This window comes from Micromesistius poutassou, assembly GCF_964030765.1.
Source record: "Micromesistius poutassou genome assembly, chromosome: 10".
Classification (NCBI taxonomy): domain Eukaryota; kingdom Metazoa; phylum Chordata; class Actinopteri; order Gadiformes; family Gadidae; genus Micromesistius; species Micromesistius poutassou.
Genome location: NC_140280.1, coordinates 17871560 through 17894499, shown reverse-complemented (window position 1 = coordinate 17894499; position 22940 = coordinate 17871560). Strand labels below are relative to the sequence as shown.

Genomic DNA, 22940 nt, shown 5'->3' with positions numbered 1-22940 from the left:
AACAAAAGGAGCAAACATTCCCTTTCATTAACGGGAAGCAGCATTCAGACTGCTGAAAACTGGGAAAAGTCGTAATTTGCCAGGCTTGAATGACAGAAGGAGCAGTCTATTGTCGAACAGCCAACCCACTTTTCTTTCCCCCAAAGGAGTAAAACAAAAAGAAAATTCCTCTTTTCAAGGACCTTCAGCAGATTGCACTGCTGTAGAAGACAGTCCTTAACATGGAGCCCTTTCAAACACGGTCTCCAAGCATCAATCCCTCGTCTATCATCTTTGGGAATGACTCACGCATCGGGGTTCATGTCACCTTGAGACTTTTTCAAGAGCATTCAAGTATACCAGCCTTGACAACGTGCTCCTGGTGCACATGCGTGTCTGAAGTCAAAAAGAAACGAGAGCCAAGTGTGAGATGGAGGAGCTGTCTCTCCGAGCCCCATCTCACTGCTGATGATCTCGAGCAGGGAATTTAAACTCCCTGGCTTCTGCAGGTGGTTCTATCATCCCCTAGACCTGGGCCTTCCCAAGGCTATGGCTTCTGATAAGCTATGTTGGATATGGAGACACGTGCTCTACATGACTCCTGGTCCAAACCAAGAGGACCAATACATCCTGAAAAAGTCAAAGGCCGAAGGGCCCTGCACACACCTCAGGTGCTGAGTGTACACATGGAGGGCACTCTTAAAGAGAATCGGCCTTCATTCCCCTCCCATCTTAATCAATGAGCACTTCCATACACATTTTTGTTCGGCTGACCTATTTAAAGGTCCTATAGAACAAAGGGCCCCATAACGACAACCAGCGGAGACGAAAAAGGTAGCCACTGGATACATCTTGGCGTCAAAGCACTCCGCCAATTTTCCCTCTTTGACCCTCTCTTTCCATCTTCAGTGTGAAAACACACACACACACACACACACACACACACACACACACACACACACACACACACACACACACACACACACACACACACCCATCAGTGCATGAGGGATGGCAACTGCTACATTATTCTGAAGGCAGTGATGTTAAAGTGGTACTGGAGGGGAGCCTGGCAAGGTGCTAGGCTGTGATGAAATTAAATGTGGCAGAAAATGCCTGGGAGAGATGGCTGGAGATGGAGGCATCCTGTTGAAGAGCCCTCCTGCTCCTGATGGACAGCCAGCAGTGGCCCAAGAACATTTTTATTGGGTTGGTCAGAAGGGGCCCGGGGACAAGCTGGGGGGGTCACAACACGGAAGGTGCTAGTGAATCACCCAATAAACTCGGTCAATTGATCATTGTGGAGGACCCGTTCAAGACCGACTCAAAGGAAAAACATAAAGTGTGGAATTTACAAGATATTCTACTTATTATTCCTTATTTATTTATAAAGTAAGATTGACAGAAATTCTATTAAATTCTTAACAGAGCCCTAAATACACCAAGGCTAGTGGGTGTAATGTTGGTGAGAGCCATCAATGACTTAGTGCACCTACCATTCTAGAGAAAATAGGAGAAATGTTTTCTTAGGATTTAAATTGTATGAATAGCCACAAGGTTAGCCCGTACTTGACACAAGCATTATTCGAAATGAATGGTGTAAATGTGGGCGCAGATGTGTATGACAATTCTGCACCTACGCGTTTGTGTGCAAAATAAACCACTATCAAATGTGTCAACAAAAACATGTGCAAAACACATTATAAGAAATGAAGGTTTGCAGTAACTAATCAATAATTAATAATTACTGTATAAGCTATTGTGCACACAGAAATGTGCACAGGAAGAGGGCAAGTTGTAACGCATACCAGTGGCGGCTGCTGGTCTTTCAAAGAGGGGAAGCTCATTTTCGGCCTACATCATATAAATTTTCAATTTATGTATATATAAATGTAAATTATGCTCTTTGTTCCTTTTCAAGGAAATGCTCTGTCATACCAACTAGCTGTCTTTTCCACTGACTTGACCAGTGTCCTCTCAATGGCCAGCAGAGCTAGGCTGCTTAAACGTCCTTGGCCCATTGTGTTACGGGTGTAGGACTTGAGCCGCTTTAAACAGGAGAAGCTCCTTAAACTTGAACAAGGAAATGTGGGAATTATGTTAAACTGAAGCAAGGAATTGTGTGAATAAGTGTATGAAATGTATGATGAAAATTGTCTAGCAATTTCCCCAAGCAAATATCAAGAAATAGGTTGCAGTTCGTCTTTCAACTCGCTTGCAAAATCCGCGATGGGACTGAGGAATGAAGACAGCTCCGGCGACTTTTTATAGTTCAAAATCGCTGTCAATCAAATGGCAACTCAGTCTTTCGCAGACCCTCCAAACATCACGTAGAAGCCCAGCGTCCAGGCCAGACTTTCGACGCACTAAAAAAAGCTGTTCTATGCAGCCCCATTGAAGTGGATGGACGCTGAGCTTCAACAAGCAAATGCACTGTGACACTACGGGAATGAATGAGAAGGAAATCGAGTCAGTTGACCTGCGATAAGCAGCTGATTCTAAACAAATTCGTTTTCGAGATGGACGTGTTCTAACGCATTTTTAGTCAATGAAATGTTAACACAACAGTATATATTTGACCATTTAATTTTTGAAATTTTAGGGGAAGCTGAGCTTCCCTTGCAGTCTTAGAGAAATCACCACTGACGCATACATACACTAACCCATTAACTTACCATGAACTAACCCTTCGCCTGCTTAAGTGAATTGAAGCAGCCGTGTTGTAGTAGCCAAATTGAAGGATTCAATTATTACATTTATAAAATGGACACAAAAGAAAGTGAGTTTAGGGCAGGTCCTGGTGTGATGCATAGGTTGCCATCCCAATAATATAGTTTGTAGATGTAGGTATTCTTTGGTTTTCTTGCCAAAAAATAAAGAAGTAAATTGTATTTTATCAGAGCATCCGATTAACGTTATCTATAATACCGGTATATTACCAAAGGACAGAAGGAAATATAATGGCTCAATAGAACACAAGGACGATTTTGGCTTTGGGGTCCAAACATAATTGCTTTGAAAACCACTTCTTACAGATCACAGAGAAAAGTGTTTGGGAAGCAGTTGTTAGAGGCACTGAGACTTGTTCAGGTACCTTAACGTTCAGCCTTTACAGTGAACTCAAACTGTTGTTTTCTGTAGCAATTGCAGCACGGAAACCTTTACCAAACACGGATGGATGACCTAGGAATTAGGGATTTAATCAACTTGGACTTACTGCCGGAATTAAACAAAGCAAAGATCATCCATTTCATTGCCAGTAAAATGTCATTCGACTGTGGTCCAACAGGCACACAAACACACATAAGATTGTGTTGGTTGACTACCATTTTAATTCATATTGATCAAACTCCATGAACTTCGGGATCAATGAAAGAAATAATGGGGCCACAACAATCTATTTATTATGTTATCATCATGTAAAAGTGAGGCTCTGTACCATTTCAGGGAGAGAGCCCGCTGATTGGTTGGCGTTAGAAAGAATATGACATGGTGCGAATGGCAAAATAACCTCTGTGTATCAGAGGAGGGTGAGGTGTGCCATAAATAGTGAAACAAAGTTAAAATAGAAAATTACATTTCTTTGTGGCAAGAAAAAATATCTAAAAAGAAAGCAAGTCTCTACATAGCACACATAAATCTCATTATTTTCATGTAAAAGCAGGATTACTATTGCAACAACACATCATCAGTAGGGTAAAACTAACCTGTCTCACGACGGTCTAAAAATCATGTAAATTTGGGGCTAATGCAAGACTACAGTTATACATAAAGTTGTTATATATAAAGTAGTTATGATATGACAGGAGAGCATAAATTATTATTTCTAAAAGTAGGAGGGATAAGAAATTATTCAACGCCAAAGAGATCTCGATTTGCAGGAATAAGGACTTACAATGGACTTATTGAAATGAATTCTGCTTATGTTTCAGAGTAAAGTCTATCATCTACCAGCCTACCATTTTCTGTAGTTGATAATGATTATCAAAGTGTTGAAATAACACTACTCGCTGCTAAAATGTCATTTTGACGTGTTCTCAACTTCTGTTTAAAAGGGTACAACCACAGCTAAATGCATCACGGCCTGAGCCGTGTTATCAGCATTTCTTTTCAATTCACTCTTCAATAGCCTCACACATCACAATGAATGTTTATGTATGCAGGGGATGATACTGTAGTGGTCACGGTACTGAGTTCAATACCCTGTGACCACAGTCTTCCTGTAGGCATCCTTGTGTGAGATACTATAACCCCTACCTGCACATTAAATGATGAAAGCGTAAATAACAGGTCATAGGAATTTAATATATAGTATATTCTCACGATTACACAGCCCTAATGTTCATCTGATAAGCCAGGGTCCAGCCTCCTATTTGACAGTGAATAACCCAACGGATCCATGTTCATTTCTTTTCTCTTTCTTTTAATTGCCAGACAGGATACACCATCTCAAACTTTAACATATGCAACGTCTGGACACGGGAAGAAATGACATGCCAGCTGGCGTGTCCGTGCCAAAAGATGGTGAAATCTAACACCTGCTTCCTTGTACAGAAGGAGTGGGGAGGGTTAAGTGCTTGTTAGCGCCGGAAGAGTAAGGAGGAGGAGGAGGAGGAGAAGGAGGAAGAGATGGAGGTGGGGAGGGACAGATGACTGACCGCGCCATCTTAAGTGAAAGCAGGACTTTATGCAACGCTTGTGATGGGAGACACAGGTTGAGGGGGAGGAAAGACCAGGCCTAGGCTGAGGCTGACAGTATTCAGGTTTGGAAAAAAATGGAAAGTTCTGCCAGGCGTCTCGGTCCAGCCTTCTCCTGAGAAAGCGGTTGGTTGTAACTATCCATTGTCCTAATTAGCATATCCAGATGGTGGACACAAAGCGCTTAGGCAGGATCTTCACTCTCCCGTCGTAAAGTGTCCACCCCCCGACAGGCTGCAGAGGTGAGAAGGGACGAGAGTGGAATCGGCCCAGAGAGGATTCACTCATCCGACACTGAAGGAAGGTGAGAGTGGGCCGGTGGGCTATGTTTGGCCGGTGGGGTGACCTGACGTGGTGACACAGTGGGGCCGCAGCAGAGAATGAGGCCACGTCGACCAATGGGCCCCACCACATCCCCACACCCACCCCGGGTCCCTATGACAAATGATTAAAAGCTTGGAAGTCTTCATCGTCTGTGCTCAGCGCTGTGTATACACAGACCTTATAAGAGAGGGTACAGAGATGCACGGCATAGAGATGAAACTGATGGAGTGTGCAACCTTTTAATTAAATGTGCATGTATAGTATTTATATATATATATATATGGTCCTATTGGTGGCTGTCCTTTTTTTATATTCTTCTCTTTATATGTGTGGAGGGAATTAACAATGACTGCAGCTCTATAAAAGTTTATAGCCAATTAGGAGCTGACATCTGCCATTCAAGCACAGGGATGTTTTGGGGACGAATGTTTAGTCGCAACACACCCATTGCACCAAGACATTTTGATGTCAAGCTATTTCATTTGACGTTTCTTCTTATTAAGCAATATATTTTCTGCAGTAGCAGACTCAATTATAAACAATACTGATTCAAGCTTCACCCTTCCCTCACTGTGTTTTGAGAAAACACACACCTGCTGCTAAAACATTTAGCATCAATCAAATAAAGCGTTTGAGATGTGCGGTAAATAAAAATATGTGTGCTCCTCGTGATCTTTTGCAGGGAGAAAGGGAACCGATTCGACAGAAAAGGTCAAGTTGTAATTGCCGAGTGGTACTGGTGCAAACAAAATTAGGTTGATGTCACCAACTGAACATGTTGTTAGCGACTATGCCACCAACAAAACTGCTATTGTACAGCCCTGCTTATGGAGAGCGGGTTTTGTTTATTGCTGTTTTTTTATTATTATTATTTTTTTTATTTTGTTTATTTATGTTGCCCTGTGCTTTTTTTTTTTGGGGGGGGGGGGGGTGGATAATTGAACATGAAACAACCTTGGAAACTAACTGTAAACAACATAGGACAGTTGCACAGATGACAAACAAAAGACCAAAGAAAACTTTTTACAGTGTCTTGTTAGTCGGCACACAAAGCAATACATCGGACATGTTTGCATAGCCTACATGTTGTGTAAAGATGAGTAAAAATGTGTAAACATAGGTTCTGTTGAGATATCGCCTGGACAGGTATACATCCACCATTACATTGAAGACATAGAATAGACATATGGTTGAGTAATAGATGCACGCTACGTGAGACATCCTGAAAAAACTGAAGGGTGAGGAGGGGAGTGTGGGGGGGGGGGGGGTGTGTGTTAGTGTGTAGACATTCTACACACTAACATCCTGTTGCACCGACTGCTGCACGTAGCGCACTGCGGTCACAAACCACGGTTCCCCGTGCCAACGACGAGTCTCATAGCGCAGGGGCTAACGATCACCCCAATCAACCCTCAAGGTCCACTGAAGCGGACTGCTCGAGGTGGGAGCGTGCTGCAGTGCGGTGTGACACGCATGCCACAGGGGGTACAGAAGGGCCTGGGTTTATGGAGGGGAGAGGTGATGGTGATGGTGATTGTGGTGCTGGTGCTGGTGCTGGTGACTCACGTCTCATGTCCCTGAAGTAGATGGTCTGTCGGTTGGGGTTGAGGAGCTGGATGACCGAGTCGTCGCTGTCCTTGACGCGGCAGCTGATGGTGGCCATCTCGCCCTCCACCACAAACACATTGTCTGTCACCAGGTTCTGACTCACCACTGGCACCGCAGACAAAAGGGGGGAAAAGGGGAGAGAGACAGACGGACAGAGAGAGGGAGTGGGAGGAGAAGCTGTATGTTAGCATGATGCATTCTTGACCCTCCTTGTGTCTTTCATATACACCACACTCCACACCACACTGTGTGTGTGTGTGTGTGTGTGTGTGTGTGTGTGTGTGTTTGTGTGTGTGGATGTGTGTGTGTGTGTGTGTGTCTTTTTGACCAATTCTTGTGAGTTTTCTAAAGAACTAAGAAAAGTAAGGTAAACATAAAATGTTGCAAATATGATTTGCTTTTAACATTTAGAAAATAGACAGATGGACCCAAACCGGCTGACATGGGTACAGACACAGACAGATAGATGGACGGACAAATACAGACAAACAAAATCTCTGAAATGTGCCATGAATTGAAGTGCGTCAAGTGATGTCTTCAACACTGGGCAACATGTCTGGGGTACACTTCCGTCGCAATACTACAATTCTATCCATTGTTTTCAACGTGAGTGCTCACAGACAGCGGTGGCACATGATAACACCCAGCTCTGCTCAGAACCTCGCCACCCATTATTACCCAGAACAAGACCTAAAATAACATCTTCTGACGCGTGTTTGTCCTTTCTACAGCGCAAAGCGACGCTCCGCGGCTCGTCTGATATGCGACCGGCTTTAATGAGACGCGCACAAAGCCACAAGGTGCTACATTGTTCAGGTTGTAACAGAGCTCCCCTCGTAGCGGCTCAGAGGAAATGACCAAACGGCCGAGCCACACAAAAACATCACTTGTGTCTTCGTTAGACTGCACGTCTTTAATTAGGACTTTGGCGTGGACACTGAATGCGCTCACCGTATGACCTACATGTGGATTGTGGGTCTCCAAGCGTTTCGGGAGCAGGATAGTCTAGTGATTCTGGGTACGAACCTCTGCAGTTTACTTGTAGTTATTCTGTATGCCTGTCCCCTACCTGCTCATTAAAGACTAGAGGCCTATGGTAATACTATGTGTGGGGGGTCCTATTCAACAACAAAACATTATTAATAGTATAAAGCCTCCTTCACATCCGAAATCACATGGAATCTGATGGGACTCGAAAAATGTAAAATGAAAAATGTAGCGTCCTGTGTGCTGCCTTTGACCCCTTGATTGTTGTTCACACCCAAATCTGATATTTGCCACATTTTGCATACATTTAGAGTATTCAGAATGCTGCAGCACGCCTCGTGTTCAACCCAGCAAAATGATCCCATGTGACCCCACTTTTCCATGACCTCCATTGGACCTCCCTGTAGTAGCTCGCATCAGATTCAAGATGATGGTACTGGCCTACAAGGCGGTCAATGGAACTGCCCCTGCCTACCTCCACGCGTTGGTCAGACCCCACACACCAGATTGAGCACTCCGCTGAACTACCTCAGCTGGACGCCCCGTACCGCCATCGCTAAGAGCAAGCAAAGGTCAATCATCAATGTCACAACTATTATAATATTATTATATTGTTTTGGCACCTGCCAATGTCAGGACCGCAGAGTCGCTCACGAGCTTCCGCAAAAGACTCAAGACTCACTTCAGATCAGAGTTCAGCTAGCTTCTGCATAGCCTCCCCCCTCCCCCAACATAACGTGAACAGTCAAACAAAAATCGAGAACTGAGCAATAAATCCAAAACAGAGGTTTCAGTCTCGAGTTGTGACCGAAGCCTGACACGCCATACACACTCCGTTGTGTCTTTTTTTACTGCATAAAATACAAAACTGGCGGCGATCTGTTGTGATGCAATGGTGTTAGATGGACCGCAAGCTGAACAACCATTCCTGGGACTCCCTCCAAGGACCTTTGAAGCCTCAAACAGAACATGGAGGAATATATGTGTCGCAGTATTCCCTCTCACAGAAGAAACGTACATTGTTTGATACTTTCTGTTTTTGTGTCAGAGGCAAAGCTGCAAAAGACAGATAGCATACCTGATACAGATCTCTGATTTGACATTGTTCGTGAAAGAGTCAGCTTCAAATGCACAACCTGGTGCACAAGAAAAAACGTGCCACTTTATTTTGTCAGTTCACTTGAGCATTTGTTCATGATGAATAGCCTATGTTCATTATATTAATGAATGATTTATGTTTACCAGCGTTAGGGTTAATCAAGTAAATTTTTCTAGCGATATGATTTTCCTTGAAGAAGACATACACACAATAAGGGTAATGTGCTTACAATAAAATTATTTTCCATTACTTAATAGAATCCAATACTACACAAAGCCATGTCCATGGCTTAGCAAAGGCAGACCAGTATGGTCGTCAAGAGATGCTACCATACTGATGCGTGAGTGGTGGGGGTTCTTCTCCCAACTAGCTTAACTCCACCTTGGCCTATGATTTCACGCCTAAAGGGCATCCTACACCTCCCTGCAGCAGGGTGCTGTCGTTCGTGCCATCGGTAACACCGGTAGATAAACACAAATACAATGGCTTAGCGGTGGCGCAACCTTTTCTCATCGATTCCTCTGGCTTTTAAAGCTGTGGCTGCTCATTTGCATTTTCAAATGGAGTGACGCCTTCGGTGGGGAAGTGCTGGAGGAGTTATGGACTAAGGAGACAAGGGTGCTAATTTTTTGTTTTTTTGCGACTGCGGAAATAACACTGTGAATTTATTCCTTGTCGGCCGGTCGGCTAAAGTGAGCGACTGGCAGGTGAGATGAATGGGGGGGGAGTGGGGGCACAGAAAGAGAGAGAGAGAGGGAAAACAGAGGGAGAGACATAAACATAAGACACACAGAGAGAGACAGAGAGGGAACGATGGAGAGACAGGAAGAGAGAGAGGGAGAGCAAGCGACAAAAAGATTGAGAGTGAGAGTGAGCGAGTGAGCGTGGTGGTAGGGCCAATGAGAAAAAGGGCGAAAAACATCAAATGCTTATTTGCATGCCTCTGAAGTCGAGCACCTCTAAATATCCCTGTCATTTAGCAGACGAGCCGGGCGCGCTTGGCAGATGAGAAATTACATCCTCTGATGCGGGCGGATAAGGATGGATGTCTTTACATTCGCCGCACCCTCAATCACCTTCCCTCCGGATCCCTGACAAACTCTCCCAAAAATAAATGAACCCTCCTGCCTTGCTAGTATGCCAAGGCAATTAAAACGACAACAAACCCACCCCCCCATCAAAAATAAAAACAGAAAATACGCCGTGGACGGGTGGAAGAGTAGGTGTCGTTGTTTGCGTGACGCTACTCCGATATGGGTGTCTTCTTTTGTGCCAACACCTTCAACATGTATTTTGCGGGAGACCTTGTCAAGATGACAGGGCGGCATTAGGATGTCAGATGATGCTTGTTTGCCAAGTTGTGAATGCCATGACGATGAAGTGTAAAGGACTGTGTCGGGCAGGAGGCGTCGAGGCTCCTGTTGTGGACCTGCTCCACGCTTAATTGTTGTTGTTGTGCTAAACAAGCCGGCGTCTGTGTGCATGCGTTTGTGTAAAGTCCCCTTAAATCTAATACTTAATGGGCCGCACAGCTAAAACAACAGTGGTATATTGCTGTACCTTGACGGGTAGGACTTGAGGCGACAGACGGGTTGTAACTATGGCTTGCAGACTTGTCTCAGTGTTTGGACTATAGCGGCACGCTCCCAATAAACAGGCAGGCCGTGTGACGCTGCAGGCACATCTGCAACAGCTCAGTGCTGGAGTGAAATGACTAATTACAATGTGGCCCAACATGTTCTCTCAGACTACATAAATGGGTGATTTAATTTAACCGAGCCCAGGCATTAAGCTTAACATCAGGGGGAAGACTGCAAAGCGATTTTGTTTGCAATTCGACAGAGGGGGGTGAGGGAACATGCATAGATAGATTCCAAGTATGAAGACAACACTATCAAATATTGAAATGTTATGCAATCCAACTAAAATAGACAGAAGAACACAATGTGGTTTAAAATTGGTACGAGAGGGTTTGCATATCATCTTAAAACAAAGAAATAGCTGCTCCAAGAATGATGTCATTGTTATTGAATTATTGAATGAATCAAACGCTGTTTTTTTATGGATTTTATCTTCAATCTCTTAATCCTTTAGCCATTTGAGATAGGACTTAATGTGATCTAAATTTGCCGTCTCTCTACACAACCAGTGTCAGTAAGCCCTTGGACGTGGAAAGCAATGACGATTTTAATGATGCTATCGGTGAATGTAATTTGCAGTGGCTCTAATTCCTTCAGCATTTAACATGCTTGCATCTGCATTTTTTTAATTTCAAGTCCAAACCAGACTCCATTGCCGTTTCGACTAAATATACGTATATGAATGGATGTGTGGTGGTGGTTCCTTTATTGATCAGGTCACCAAACAACAAGAAGCAACAGGAGACCTTTAGCTCAATAACAGACGGAGCTGCAAATAGGACATCTGAGCAACAATAACAGAGGTTGATATGAAGGGACTACAGGATGCATAAGGCAAACCAATGGGGACACGGTGGTACATGCAATTTAGCTCGCCTAACAACCTATGAGCATGGGAACAGTAGCAGCAACACATTACTATTCATTGGAAGCCTGTATCCTAATGTTCTAAAATGCAGCAGTAACTGTTTAGTTATCTATGAAATTAATGTCTGAATATGTATATAGGATAGGTATATATCTAGGTATATGGATAATCTATGTTGGATCAGGTGAGAGCAATTCTTAACTCACAGTCATCGTAGAAAATAATTACAATAAAATGACTTCCATACTCCAATCCATACTTAAAATAAATAATGAACTTATGACCTATTTGAACAAAGTGAATATATAATAATATTTTAGAAAAGCATTATTAATTTGATGAACAATCTGTTTAAAATAATTCTTTACATGTGTCTATATATATTTTTGAACGATATAACCAATGTTTTATCTATGACAATAATCATTAGGGCTGTCGTCACCCAAAGAAAATCTTGGTCGAAAAATCATCACGGTATCTCTAGATTCATTTAAAGGTGACATATTATACCACCAGGTGCGAGTGTGATTATCCATTACAAGCCGTTATATCTGCCTATCTGCCTCTTCTGACATCACAAGGTATCCACCTAGATGTATGACAGATAGATGAGCAACGTTTGCTACAGTCCAAAGGGTATAGACTGGTAGACTGATCTATTCAGCACATATCTATGTGGACACGCCCACTTGTGATGTCAGAAGAGGCCGATTTTCAAAACGGCCTGTAACGGCTAATCACACTCACACCTGGTGGTATAATATGTCACCTTTAATCTACCACAGTGCACTCCACTCTACCTGCAAGCCTTAATATCACTTAAGTGCTGTTTGGAGGAAGTCGATGGGTTTCAGATCCCCTCATGGTCCAAGTCCGACAAGGTTACAGCAGAGCTTCATTGTATAGCGGGTCACACCGGACGAGCCCCGGGGCAGCGTCACATAGGAGGAAGACAACACCTCAGAGATTTGATTCTAGGTTTTGCTCTGTGTTTAATATAATGGGTCCCAATGGATGACGCTGCAATGCGTGCCAAGGCGCCAAGTCTGATACATTCACACTCAAAGGCTATTGGGCGTTGATCACAAAAGTTAACGTGACAAGTTATTTAGTTCATTTTGAGAATGTTAATGCTTCCAAATGCTTCCACACCAACTCATTTGACATGGTGTAAATTAGTTTGTAGCAGAGCAAATATTAAGCATACGATTATTATAACAGAAACTTCCAATGGACCAACAGACCAAAACATGACAACCCTAAAGATACATTTGATTCATACAAGTGGGTAACCTGACCATAACTAATATCCAACAAAAGCAATCTCAACAGAGACGTAAAATGCCGGCCTGTGTGGCCGGGGTTGCATTTAGTTAGTCTAACCTTTTCCAAATATTGAACCTGATTCACAAATATGGAACAAGTACGCTGTTAATAAGAAACAAAAAACAGCAATAAAGACAATGGGGAAACGTGACGGTGCTGCACTGGTTTTCTGCCCCAGTGCAGCGTGTGCGGTCCACTCCCCGGCCACTTCTCCTCTCCAGATTCTAATTTCCCCCTGACATTTCAGGGGACAGCTCCTATCCCCTGCCATGCCTGTCGGTGGTTAGTAAATGGCATTCAACATTACATTTACAGCTCATGTTGACCGTGTGTTTCCTGCTCATTAACATGACGACACTTAGTGCATGGTGGATGGGCGAGTCTCTTTGTGTGGTGTGTGTGTGTTAATGAAGAGAGAGACAGAGAGAGAAAAAGAGACAGAGACAGGGACAAAGAGACAGAGACAGAGCTTCTGGTTTTCCAATGCCCTTTTGCTTGATTGTGTGTTTGGCCATTTTATGGAGGTATGATTGCACATTTGATTGTGTGTTTGTGTGAGTGTGTGTAGGGGGGAGGGGAGAGTGGGTGCATTTCCGCCTCAAGCTATGGACGACTGATTTCCAAGTTATAGACCTGCACGTCGGTGTAAAGATGGAGTGATAATGGAAGAAAGGACACCCTTCACTGTGATTATATGTACAAATGGCGGAAGAAATGTATCAAAGTACGGCTCTAGCACTTAGCCGTAATCACTATAATTGATATGCTTTCTTCAACAAATATAAACTACCTGTATATCGACAAAAATGGCGACCAATACATACTTCACCACTACAACATTCTTGTATGAATCAATATCTAAGGAGGAAGAAGGTGATGGATCATGAATGTATGCATTTGCAGATAGCCGGTCTTCATCTATAGAAGATGCTGGAACCTTTGAAAAAGAGTCTTTCAAACTAGCCGTTGGATGAATAGATGTGGAAAAAAAACAGAACGTGCGTCAGTGAGTGTCAGTAGCCGTGGGTTTATAACTGGATGCTACAGAGAAAAGGTCAGGCACATTAAATATATTAGTGAAATCAAAAGAGGCCATCCAGTAGCATTTATGTCTTATTAGAAAGAAATGTGGAAAAAAACATTGATATGACTCAGTGTATCCAGACCATAGACTGTAAAGAATGTGAATGACGCCTTTGAGATGTCACCCATTGGTTTACACTCAACCATTGAGTCATAGATTTCCCATTATTGGCGCTGCCACTGCTTGAGATTTTCCTGCAACGAAGCGGAAGTGGCCCATATTTGGCACATTGCACAAAGCTCATTAATATTCAATCCTTAATAACTATGTAATTGAATAAAACTGTCAAACACGACATCCCAAATTAAATAATATGGACACATAATGTGGCCACTTAGGTCCTTACCGAACAAAGATAAAAAATGTATGTGCTTTGTACTTGATTGAAGAATTTTCTTATTGACTTAGAATGGTAAACGGTTTTATTTAATCCAACCACTGCACGCAAACAATAGGCTGTTAGATCAACTACATGTCAGTCGCTTCCGCCATGACTTGCTAAACCGCTGGTCAGGGCTGTCGTTTGCTCAACACACACAAACACATTATCTTTGTGACATTTTTCACAATATAGAGTATATTGAGGAACACACCTTGTACCATTCAGATTACACTTACAGCTATCTTAAATCATTAAATAGGCGTTTAATACCAAGGAAACGTAGGATACTCACTGTCTCTGTCTGAGAATCCTTACAAGCCCTTGACATCACATGGATTATACAGTTATAAATAATAATAATAATATAAAGCTTACTTGATTCTGTAATGCTTGTTTTGGACCAATGTTTACAGATATATTGAAATTTGTTTTGACAAAGTATTGATTCCGAGCCCCGCATGGTGTAGGATATTGATATTTACATGTAGGATATTTATGGTGTTCCTGCCCGACACTACATAAAATGGCTATTGATTTCCGGGCATCCCCCATGTGTGGTTTGATGGACTGCGATGATGTAAACTCTTTGCCAATGTCATTTCTACCATCAAGGGTTGCTCTAGATCCTAAATCAACATAGAATCCAACACCCTGAGCATAACATCATCTGTTGTGTTTAGAGTCATGATCTTAATCCAGTATTCTTTGTATTTGTATTGTTTTCATCTTTTTGTTCACAAATTCTTTGAATTTATTTGGATTATTAATTTGATTCAGGCCTTAATTATACTAAAATGAACTACATCACCAAAGGCAGTTGATCAACAAAGATCTTGTGAGTGACATTCTGGTCCCGACGCCCTGGAGCTAACAAACAGTTTTACCACTTGTGACAGACGGTCACCAACTATTGGTTACTCTAAGTGTATGACATTTTACAATTGATTCTTTGTATTGATCACAGCCGGTCTTCCTGGGAAGCCTCTCTCAAAAGGCGGTGCACTATTACATATCATTTTAATTAAATGTGTTGTCTGATCTGAAGTTTTCCAGCGTTGCCTTGGGATTGAGGGTCGATACTGTCCCCACTGTCGTCTCTAAACATGTAATTCGGACGAGGGGCTGGCTAACCAGGTGAGTGCTGGAAACCTTGTAGCTGAGGTTTCAACATAGCAAAATAAAAATATAAAAGGTGAATTATGACCAGACGTTTTATAGAACTAATGATGATTATTAATAACCCCAAAAGACAGAGAAAGCTAAGCTAATTTTCCAGACACATTAACGCAGTCTTATCTCTAACTTGTTCAACTCACTAACACTACTTACTTATACGTTCCAGGTATATTGGAAAGGCCCATGTCTAATATTCACATGATTTGTGTCCCAAAGTGGCTGGTGGCGTACGGCAGAAGTCAGCTGGTGGAGCCAAGATAAATGTTGTGTCTGGACTCCAGCTGGGTGCCAACGGAAAAAGGCAGGAGATCCAGCAGTGATCCAATTTGTTTCACAAATCACATGTTTTCTCAGTGTATGTTTGTCACAGATTTGTGAAAGTTCACTCGGTTCATCTCATTTAACCACTTTGTGGACACAGCAGCCAATAATGACTATATTATTTGTGTGGAACTAAATGTGCTACTTTATCCATGCAATGTGCACAGTGAGGAAAAACACAAGATACATTTATGTGACTGTGCTGGAAGTTAAGGACCGGGCTCTGATGTTCCATTATGTATCCCAAAAGTCTCACTACTACTTTGTAATTGTATTTACCATCCATAATGCATCCTAATGCAAAATACACCAAAGAGGATAACATTTTAAAACAGAAAAACAAGAGAATCCACAGGGAGACCCGCGCAGACACGTGAGGCATCGCCTGCTGCATTACCCTGGTCAATGCAGTTCACAATCCCTGGTTTGTGATAGCTGTAAATAACTTTTGTGCGTTTTGTGTACTGATATGCAACCGTAGATTGATTTAAATGATTCAGTGGTGCACAGAAAAAGCTTCTGGGATTACAAAGAGACACATGCAAGGAGCTGTGACTGCATGTATGTACACAGACATCACCCACCCACTCACACGCATGCACTCTCGACACACCAGTTCCCGCCCACTCACTCTGACAGAGTAGAGGATGCAGAACTCAGACAAAGATTGATTTGCAAGGTTATGTAAGAATTCTCTAGGCTAGAATGGATTTGATATGCAACAGCTGTACGATTGAACTCTATATTACAAAAGTCATCCCCACCTTTACCCATGTCATCATACTAATTGAATTGCATAGGGAGGAAAAGCTTGGAGTAACCATATCACTGAAAACACAGCTTCCCATAGGCTCATTTGTGAAATTACATGATATCTCTTCCCTCTGGGAAGGGTTAAATACCATGTGGTGCACATGGCCGAGGACCAGGAGAAGGCCTTCTGGAAATACTCCATGATAATAGATACATTCATTTGCTCAAGTTCGTTGCTAACCGCTATTGACCAACAACCACAACAGCACTGAAAAAAACGAAGACAAAACCCTAAAAGATAACGCCGAGCGAGATAACAGAGGAAACCAAAGAAACACCTTTTGTCCTCTCTGCTTAGTATTTGTTGGAGGGCAGTGATTACAATCTATGCCCTCAACGGCACAGGAAAAAACGAAAGGCACCACTATATCTTTCTGATCGGCCCCCGTCCCACTCGACGCTAGCTAACCCTCCCGGCCCGGCAGACAATCAATTCCTTTGGCCAGAGAAAGAAACAAATAGGGTGTTGCTCCGTCAGCACACCGACCCCCACGCCTTCAGTGAGGAAGTCGCCAGGGAGCTGGGGTTTATGTGGGACCCGATTACGAGTACAGACCGACTGAACCTTGGAACATTTGTAGGGAAATGTAGCCTACATTTAGATTAAACTTAAACTTAAGACATAGATAGATTAAACTTAAGACATTTAGATTAAACTTAAGAGAGAAAAAACATGGAGGGTTAGGGATGGTCGGGAACACTGCTTTAGATTTCAAATGCATTTACCATGTATGTACCATCTAATTGACAATATCTGTGGATACTGTGATAAAAAAAAGACATCAAAATAATGTGTTGAGGTTTTCATATATATTTAATTCAATTTAATTCAAGCACACTAACGGAACATGTGTGGCTAGTTGGGAGATATGGTGAAAAGAAGAGAATGTTCAAATCAGTGCAAATGCATTTTGGTTACTGAAAACACCATTAGGAAATGGGTTCTTCACAGTGGAGGCCCTTGCTACAGCCTGCACCAATACAGAGCACACCTGAAGCCTAATGCTACATTTTAACAAACAACTAATACATTCTGAGCAAGCAATAACTCCATAAATACCAGATACCAAAAACACAACGTGTGTCTCCATCTGATCTGTTTGTCCATTCTTCTAAATATTTTAGCAAAATATTTTACAAACACATCGTATCGCCACGTTGAATCACACTTGGCTGCGACCCAAATCTCCCAGCCACCTATGGCACGAACACACACTCGCGCACGTCAGCCCTCATCTGTTGTGCCCCGCGTTGGAAGCGAGAGAGAGTGTTTTGTTGCCAGAATGAGATCCAGACGGGGGGGCGGGGTGGGAGTGGGGGTGTGGGGGTGGGAGAGGGGGGGGGGGTGGGGGTAAGCACAGGTGGATGGAGAGAGAGGGAAGGAGTGAGAGGGAGGAGGGAGGGAGGAGAGAAGCAGCACACCAGTGTCAGCTGTCGGTGTCATTAATGACGAGGAAAATAAGAGGGTCATGCAAGAGCCACGGCTAGATGGGAGAGAGAGGGGAGGGGGTGGAGAGAGAGAGAGAGAGAGAGAGAGAAGAGAGAGAGAGAGATATGGAGGCAGAAGGAGGGGGGGGAGGTTAGCTGTAGCCAAGAGTCAAGATCACTTGAGTGGTGGGCGGGATGTTCAGTGTGTGTGTGTGTGTGTGTGTGTGTGTGTGTGTGTGTGTGTGTGTGTGTGTGTGTGTGTGTGTGTGTGCGTGTGTCGGCTTGCAAGCTTCCCTGTGCCCCTGTGTGTTTCTCTCAGAAATGTTTCAGTCACATGGCAGCTCATGCATTTACATGTAGAAGACTTGCCCTGTTTATCTGAAAGGGCGCGCGTGTGTGTATGTGTGTTACGGTGTGGGTATGTGTGGGGTGGTTCGGAGCGTTGGGGTGCGGGTGATTAATGTGTCAGCGGAGGGGCAGCTACAGATGGAGCCTATTCTCGTGTGTGTGTGTGTGTGTGTGTGCGTGCGTGTGTTTGAAAGAGAGAACGAGATCTATGGAAGGCTAGGCTGAAAGGCAGTGGGTGGGTGGGGGGGAGGGGAGAGAGAGAGAGAGAGAGAGAGAGAGAGAGAGAGAGAGGGAGAGAGAGAGGGTGGGAGAGGGTGGGAGGGAGAGGGAGAGAGAGTGCAGAGCAAAGGAGGGAAAAAAAGGGTAGAAAGCAGGACAGGGTAAATGAACAGGGAGACGGGGTGGGGGGGGGAGAGGAGGGAGGCTGGCCATATGAATAATGCTGAATTGGATGTGAGGGAGGAGGTGGGTGGGGGGGCACTGCGGTAGCACAGAGAACCGGGTGCATCATCCTTCTTTGTCCACAACATCCACGCCTGACCCTCTACACCGCCTTGTGTCATGGCAACGCACACTGGTTCACCCAATTTGATGTTTCTTCAGATGGTGGATATTTACTCAGCGGGAGCACATGTAGAATACATTACGGATGATTTCAGGGACGATTATCTTAAGAAGATCATTCGTTAATAATGGCTGTTTCATCACCAGATGTAAACATTAAATAATGGACATTGGGTCAATACCATCTTTTGCTTTAATGTTCCCTTTGGAAAAACATTCTACTATCCAATATGAAGTGTGTATTGTGTGTCTTATTTGAGCACTTCATTTGTGCTGGATAACAGCTACAGAGAGCATCTTCATGACTACACATTTTAATATCAATGATCCTGTGCCTGTCCTCACACTGAAACTAAAAAACACAGAAAGTCCCAAGACTCAGAACCTGGATTTCAAAACAACAACAACATCCAACACAAACAAAGCCATTCAACATATGAATACATAAACCCTTTCTTTACAGGGAAAGACATAATAATAGACTTGGCCTGATTTGTTCTTGTTCTGGTATGGAGACCAGTTGGATATTGGCAAGCGCACAGTAGGCAGCAGCTAGAAATCACCGACTCACAATCACGGCTCCTAACCCACTCCCACACATCCCCCCCCCCCCCCCCCCCCCCACCCCCCACCCCCACACCCACACACACACACACACACACACATCCAAGAGGCGGAATGTGATCTCTGCACCAGGCATGTCATGCGGGCCACAGTCTCATACTTAACACGGCTTGGCTAACAATCAAACAGAAAAGAGAATCGCAAAATACAAAACATCTGGCAGCGAGGTTGTTTTGGTCTTGCGTTAACAGCACACACTCATGCCTGCTTAGCACCCACATCACTCAATTATCACACATGGAAATACCAAAATATTCTTGCAGCTATCTCTTGGATGAGAAACAAAGGTCCTGCGGAAGAAGAGGATTAATTTTGGAGGCGAGGCTGCTCTTCATAGGTAGGGGCCAGGAGGGTGGTACCCGGGGGGCGGGGGGATGCACCCACAAGAGACCGGGGTTGTGGGTGTCACACACGCCAGCCTGCCTGCCTGCCTTGCTCATTGCCATCTGGGAGGCATTCCAGCACCAAGCTCCCTTCAACTGTATTCTAAGGCAGCATTCCTCAACGCATAACGCATTCATGCATTAATTTACAAACACTTAAGATCTGCATGTCGTTCACACTTGCTACGAAGGGATTTGAAGGGATAAACCCACAGCTAAAAGAGCTGGCTCACCGACAAGGTGACTCAGGTGACCGCAGGCCATCGAGACGCGGCTGTTACGAGCATCCGTTTGGGCCGAATCAGCAGGGTTGCTCAGATGGCAAGGGCAGGATGAAAACGATGGGGGAGCCATCATTAATTCTGCCCAAATAAGCTTTCTTGCATTAATGAAAGTGTGTAGGGGCTGACCCCCAGACGCTCTTGCCATATGGGGCTCTTGTTGATGAAACAATGTTAAAATTTACAAAAGGCTGTTTAGGTTGTGCTAAGCAGACGCGTTTTGTATCGAACATAAGAACCATGAGGCAATTATTAAGCAATTACAGAGCATATTCAAGCTTTGCGGTCCTGAGGAGATATAGACCGGACATGGGATCACAGCTTGAAGCTAGAGGGCCATTGAGAACATGTGCTCCTTCTCCATCCATTCGCCCACCGAGCTCCACATAGCTCGGTGGAGAATATCATGAGTTCACGGGCCCACTTTGAATGAAAAGGAACTTGAGCAATTAAAGAAAACATAATAGCACTGATATGCGCGACCACCATCATGCCCCTGTGGTGCATGAAGCAGCATCCACGGAGTAGCTCCCCCACCACTAATGTAATGGTATTTATATTCACCTTATAATACATATTCCCCCTCCTCCCACTCAGAGTCATAACTCCTTGAAGGCTGACAAAGACTTGAGGGAATGCAAAGGATTTCATAATAAACAGCTGTGGGATCCCTCCTGTGAAAATCTGTACTAGCCTTACTGGAATATGAATATATATATATTGTGTCTTAAATAGGGTGATCGTGACACAGACAAAAAGTATTGCCTTCCGTGTCCCATCTCTGGATTTTTCTCCTGCTCTCGGCTTTTTAAAGGCAGTTATCCACCGCTTGTGCCTCAGGGGGTTCTTTCAGCATACATAAAAAAAGCCTTTTGCTTTCACTCGCCCTCTCCCTATTTACACAAGTCGGGCAGCTACCTGCCAGGGTAAGTGATTTGTGAGATAATAACTGGTCAGGATGGGGCTGCACACGGGCCACAAAGTGCTGGTGTTTTGATCCGGCAGATGCAGTCTGGGATTGTGTGTTGTAAACTACTGGGGCTTTCTACTGGGATGTGGGGGTAGTAAAAATCCTAGAAAGGGATTATTATTATTATTAAATCAGTTTTTTTCCCTGTAACTATCACCTTTTTTTCCCACCACCCCTTCTCAACTATTCAGGAGGTGCACAGTTTTCTTTTGTGCTTGGAAAATGCCTTCATTTACTGTATATATGTTTTTCTCCAACATGGCTAAACTACCAACACCCTGAACGGCACCATAGTAGGCCTATGTGATGAATAGAAAAAGTGGTATGAACGAGCTTTCACAAAATAGTTCGGACCACTTTTCACAACGTTGTTCGGATGGCCTTTCTATGCAATCAATTCATGGAATAGTTCATTACGGTGAACAGCACACTTTCTTACGTGGCTGAGGTGGGTCTACTTCAGGTCTGTGAACACCTCCAGATCATAGAAATCCTATGGTCTGGATCAGCCCTGTATAGCCAAACGGCCTGTGGGAGTGTGGATCATCAGTGAGGCTCATAGACTGTGTGCTGGGGCTTTATTTCTATGGTCCTAGGTCCCCTTTTGCCAAGCAGAGGTAAACATGATCTGCAATATATATATATACACAATATATATATACACAGTATATATATTGGTTGGTCTTCATTGATCCTTTTCCTCTTGTGGAACAGTCATTGATTACAGCCTTTGCAGAACAGAACAAATATCAATATTTAATTTTAAAAAAAGCACCAAGAGATTTCATAATCAGCAGGTATTTTTAGACATGTGATAATAGCAAGCAGGAAGAATGATGTGAACGAGTTGTATGCTAAGCAAATTCTCTCACACACACTCACTAATTTGCATTAGTCTATGTATTATTCGTCACCCATGAACCACGCGCATCACACACATGTGTAGGCCTACACACCCAACATGCGCAAGACGCATTCACCCCTTCAATCAAACCCATAGGACGAACATCTAACCCTGGCATATCTCGCCAAGAGTATGAATTTTTATCTAATTCTTATCTTCTGTGTTTTCACTGCATTCATTCCGGCGACTACAGACCGCTCATAGCCTCTCCCTTTCTTGTCATAGGTTATGAAGGTATATCCTTAAGGGGTCGACTCAATTTTGATTCGTAACCAAACCAGCAAACAGGGCACCAGCTCTCCAGCTGCATGCAAGGCTGCCAAGCAAAGACTCACACTAACCATGTGGATGGAATGTAATGAAACTCCAGGAACTTTGAATCTGAACTATACACAATGCGACTGTGTAATGGCGGCATCGGTAATGTTCACGTATAAAACAATAAAACTTAATAAGTATAAAACTTAATAAGCGTAAACTGTTTCACGATGACACAATGTCAGTGGAATTGGCTTTATTATATGCTTGAACCACAGCACACTTCTGTTCAAATCAAAAATAAGAAACATGTTGAAATCATACGTCTGAAGATGGATCTCCATTTGTTCCTGGCAAAAGTCTATAAAAGAGAGGTGTCATAATTCATATCTTGAGAGATATGAAACAATAAGTCGATACATCCTAGGGAGGCACTAGAAAGGCCTCAAAAATTACCGTCTGCAGCCTGTTCCCACAAAGGACCTGGAAGATATCCGACAAATTCATGGATGTAGACTAACGCCCAAGACAAGAGCTATCACTCTGGTATTGGAGAGAGATAACAATGCAATGTTGTACAATGTACAATACCACGAACATCCCATTGGAATTTGCATATCGTTTGACGACCTGAAAAAAAAATAAAGCAATCCTTTGTGTGTTGAGTGACTGGGCTGTAGTGGGCCGCTACCGATGAATCAGTGGCGTGTACGTAACAATAGAGCATCAACAGCCAGGGAAATTAAACATGGCCAATCAAGGCTTCTGCATGGATGGGGCAACATGCATGTAGAGACCTTGATGACGTACGAGCGATCCAGCCCTGTGTCTACGTGTGCATCTTGGTACACGCCTTGCTTGCCTCAGTGTCTGAA

The 22940-nt window shown here is 43.5% G+C and overlaps 1 protein-coding gene across 3 annotated transcripts in view; it reads right to left on the bottom strand.

Moving 5' to 3' along the window:
- cadm1a (cell adhesion molecule 1a) overlaps positions 1-22940 on the bottom strand; it is a 252300-nt gene that overhangs the window by 56811 nt on the left and 172549 nt on the right. For all 3 annotated transcript variants that reach the window (XM_084474647.1, XM_084474649.1, XM_084474648.1), the window contains one exon: positions 6568-6714. In XM_084474647.1, coding sequence (XP_084330773.1) covers positions 6568-6714 — 147 coding nt within the window. The remainder of the gene's footprint in view (positions 1-6567; positions 6715-22940) is intronic.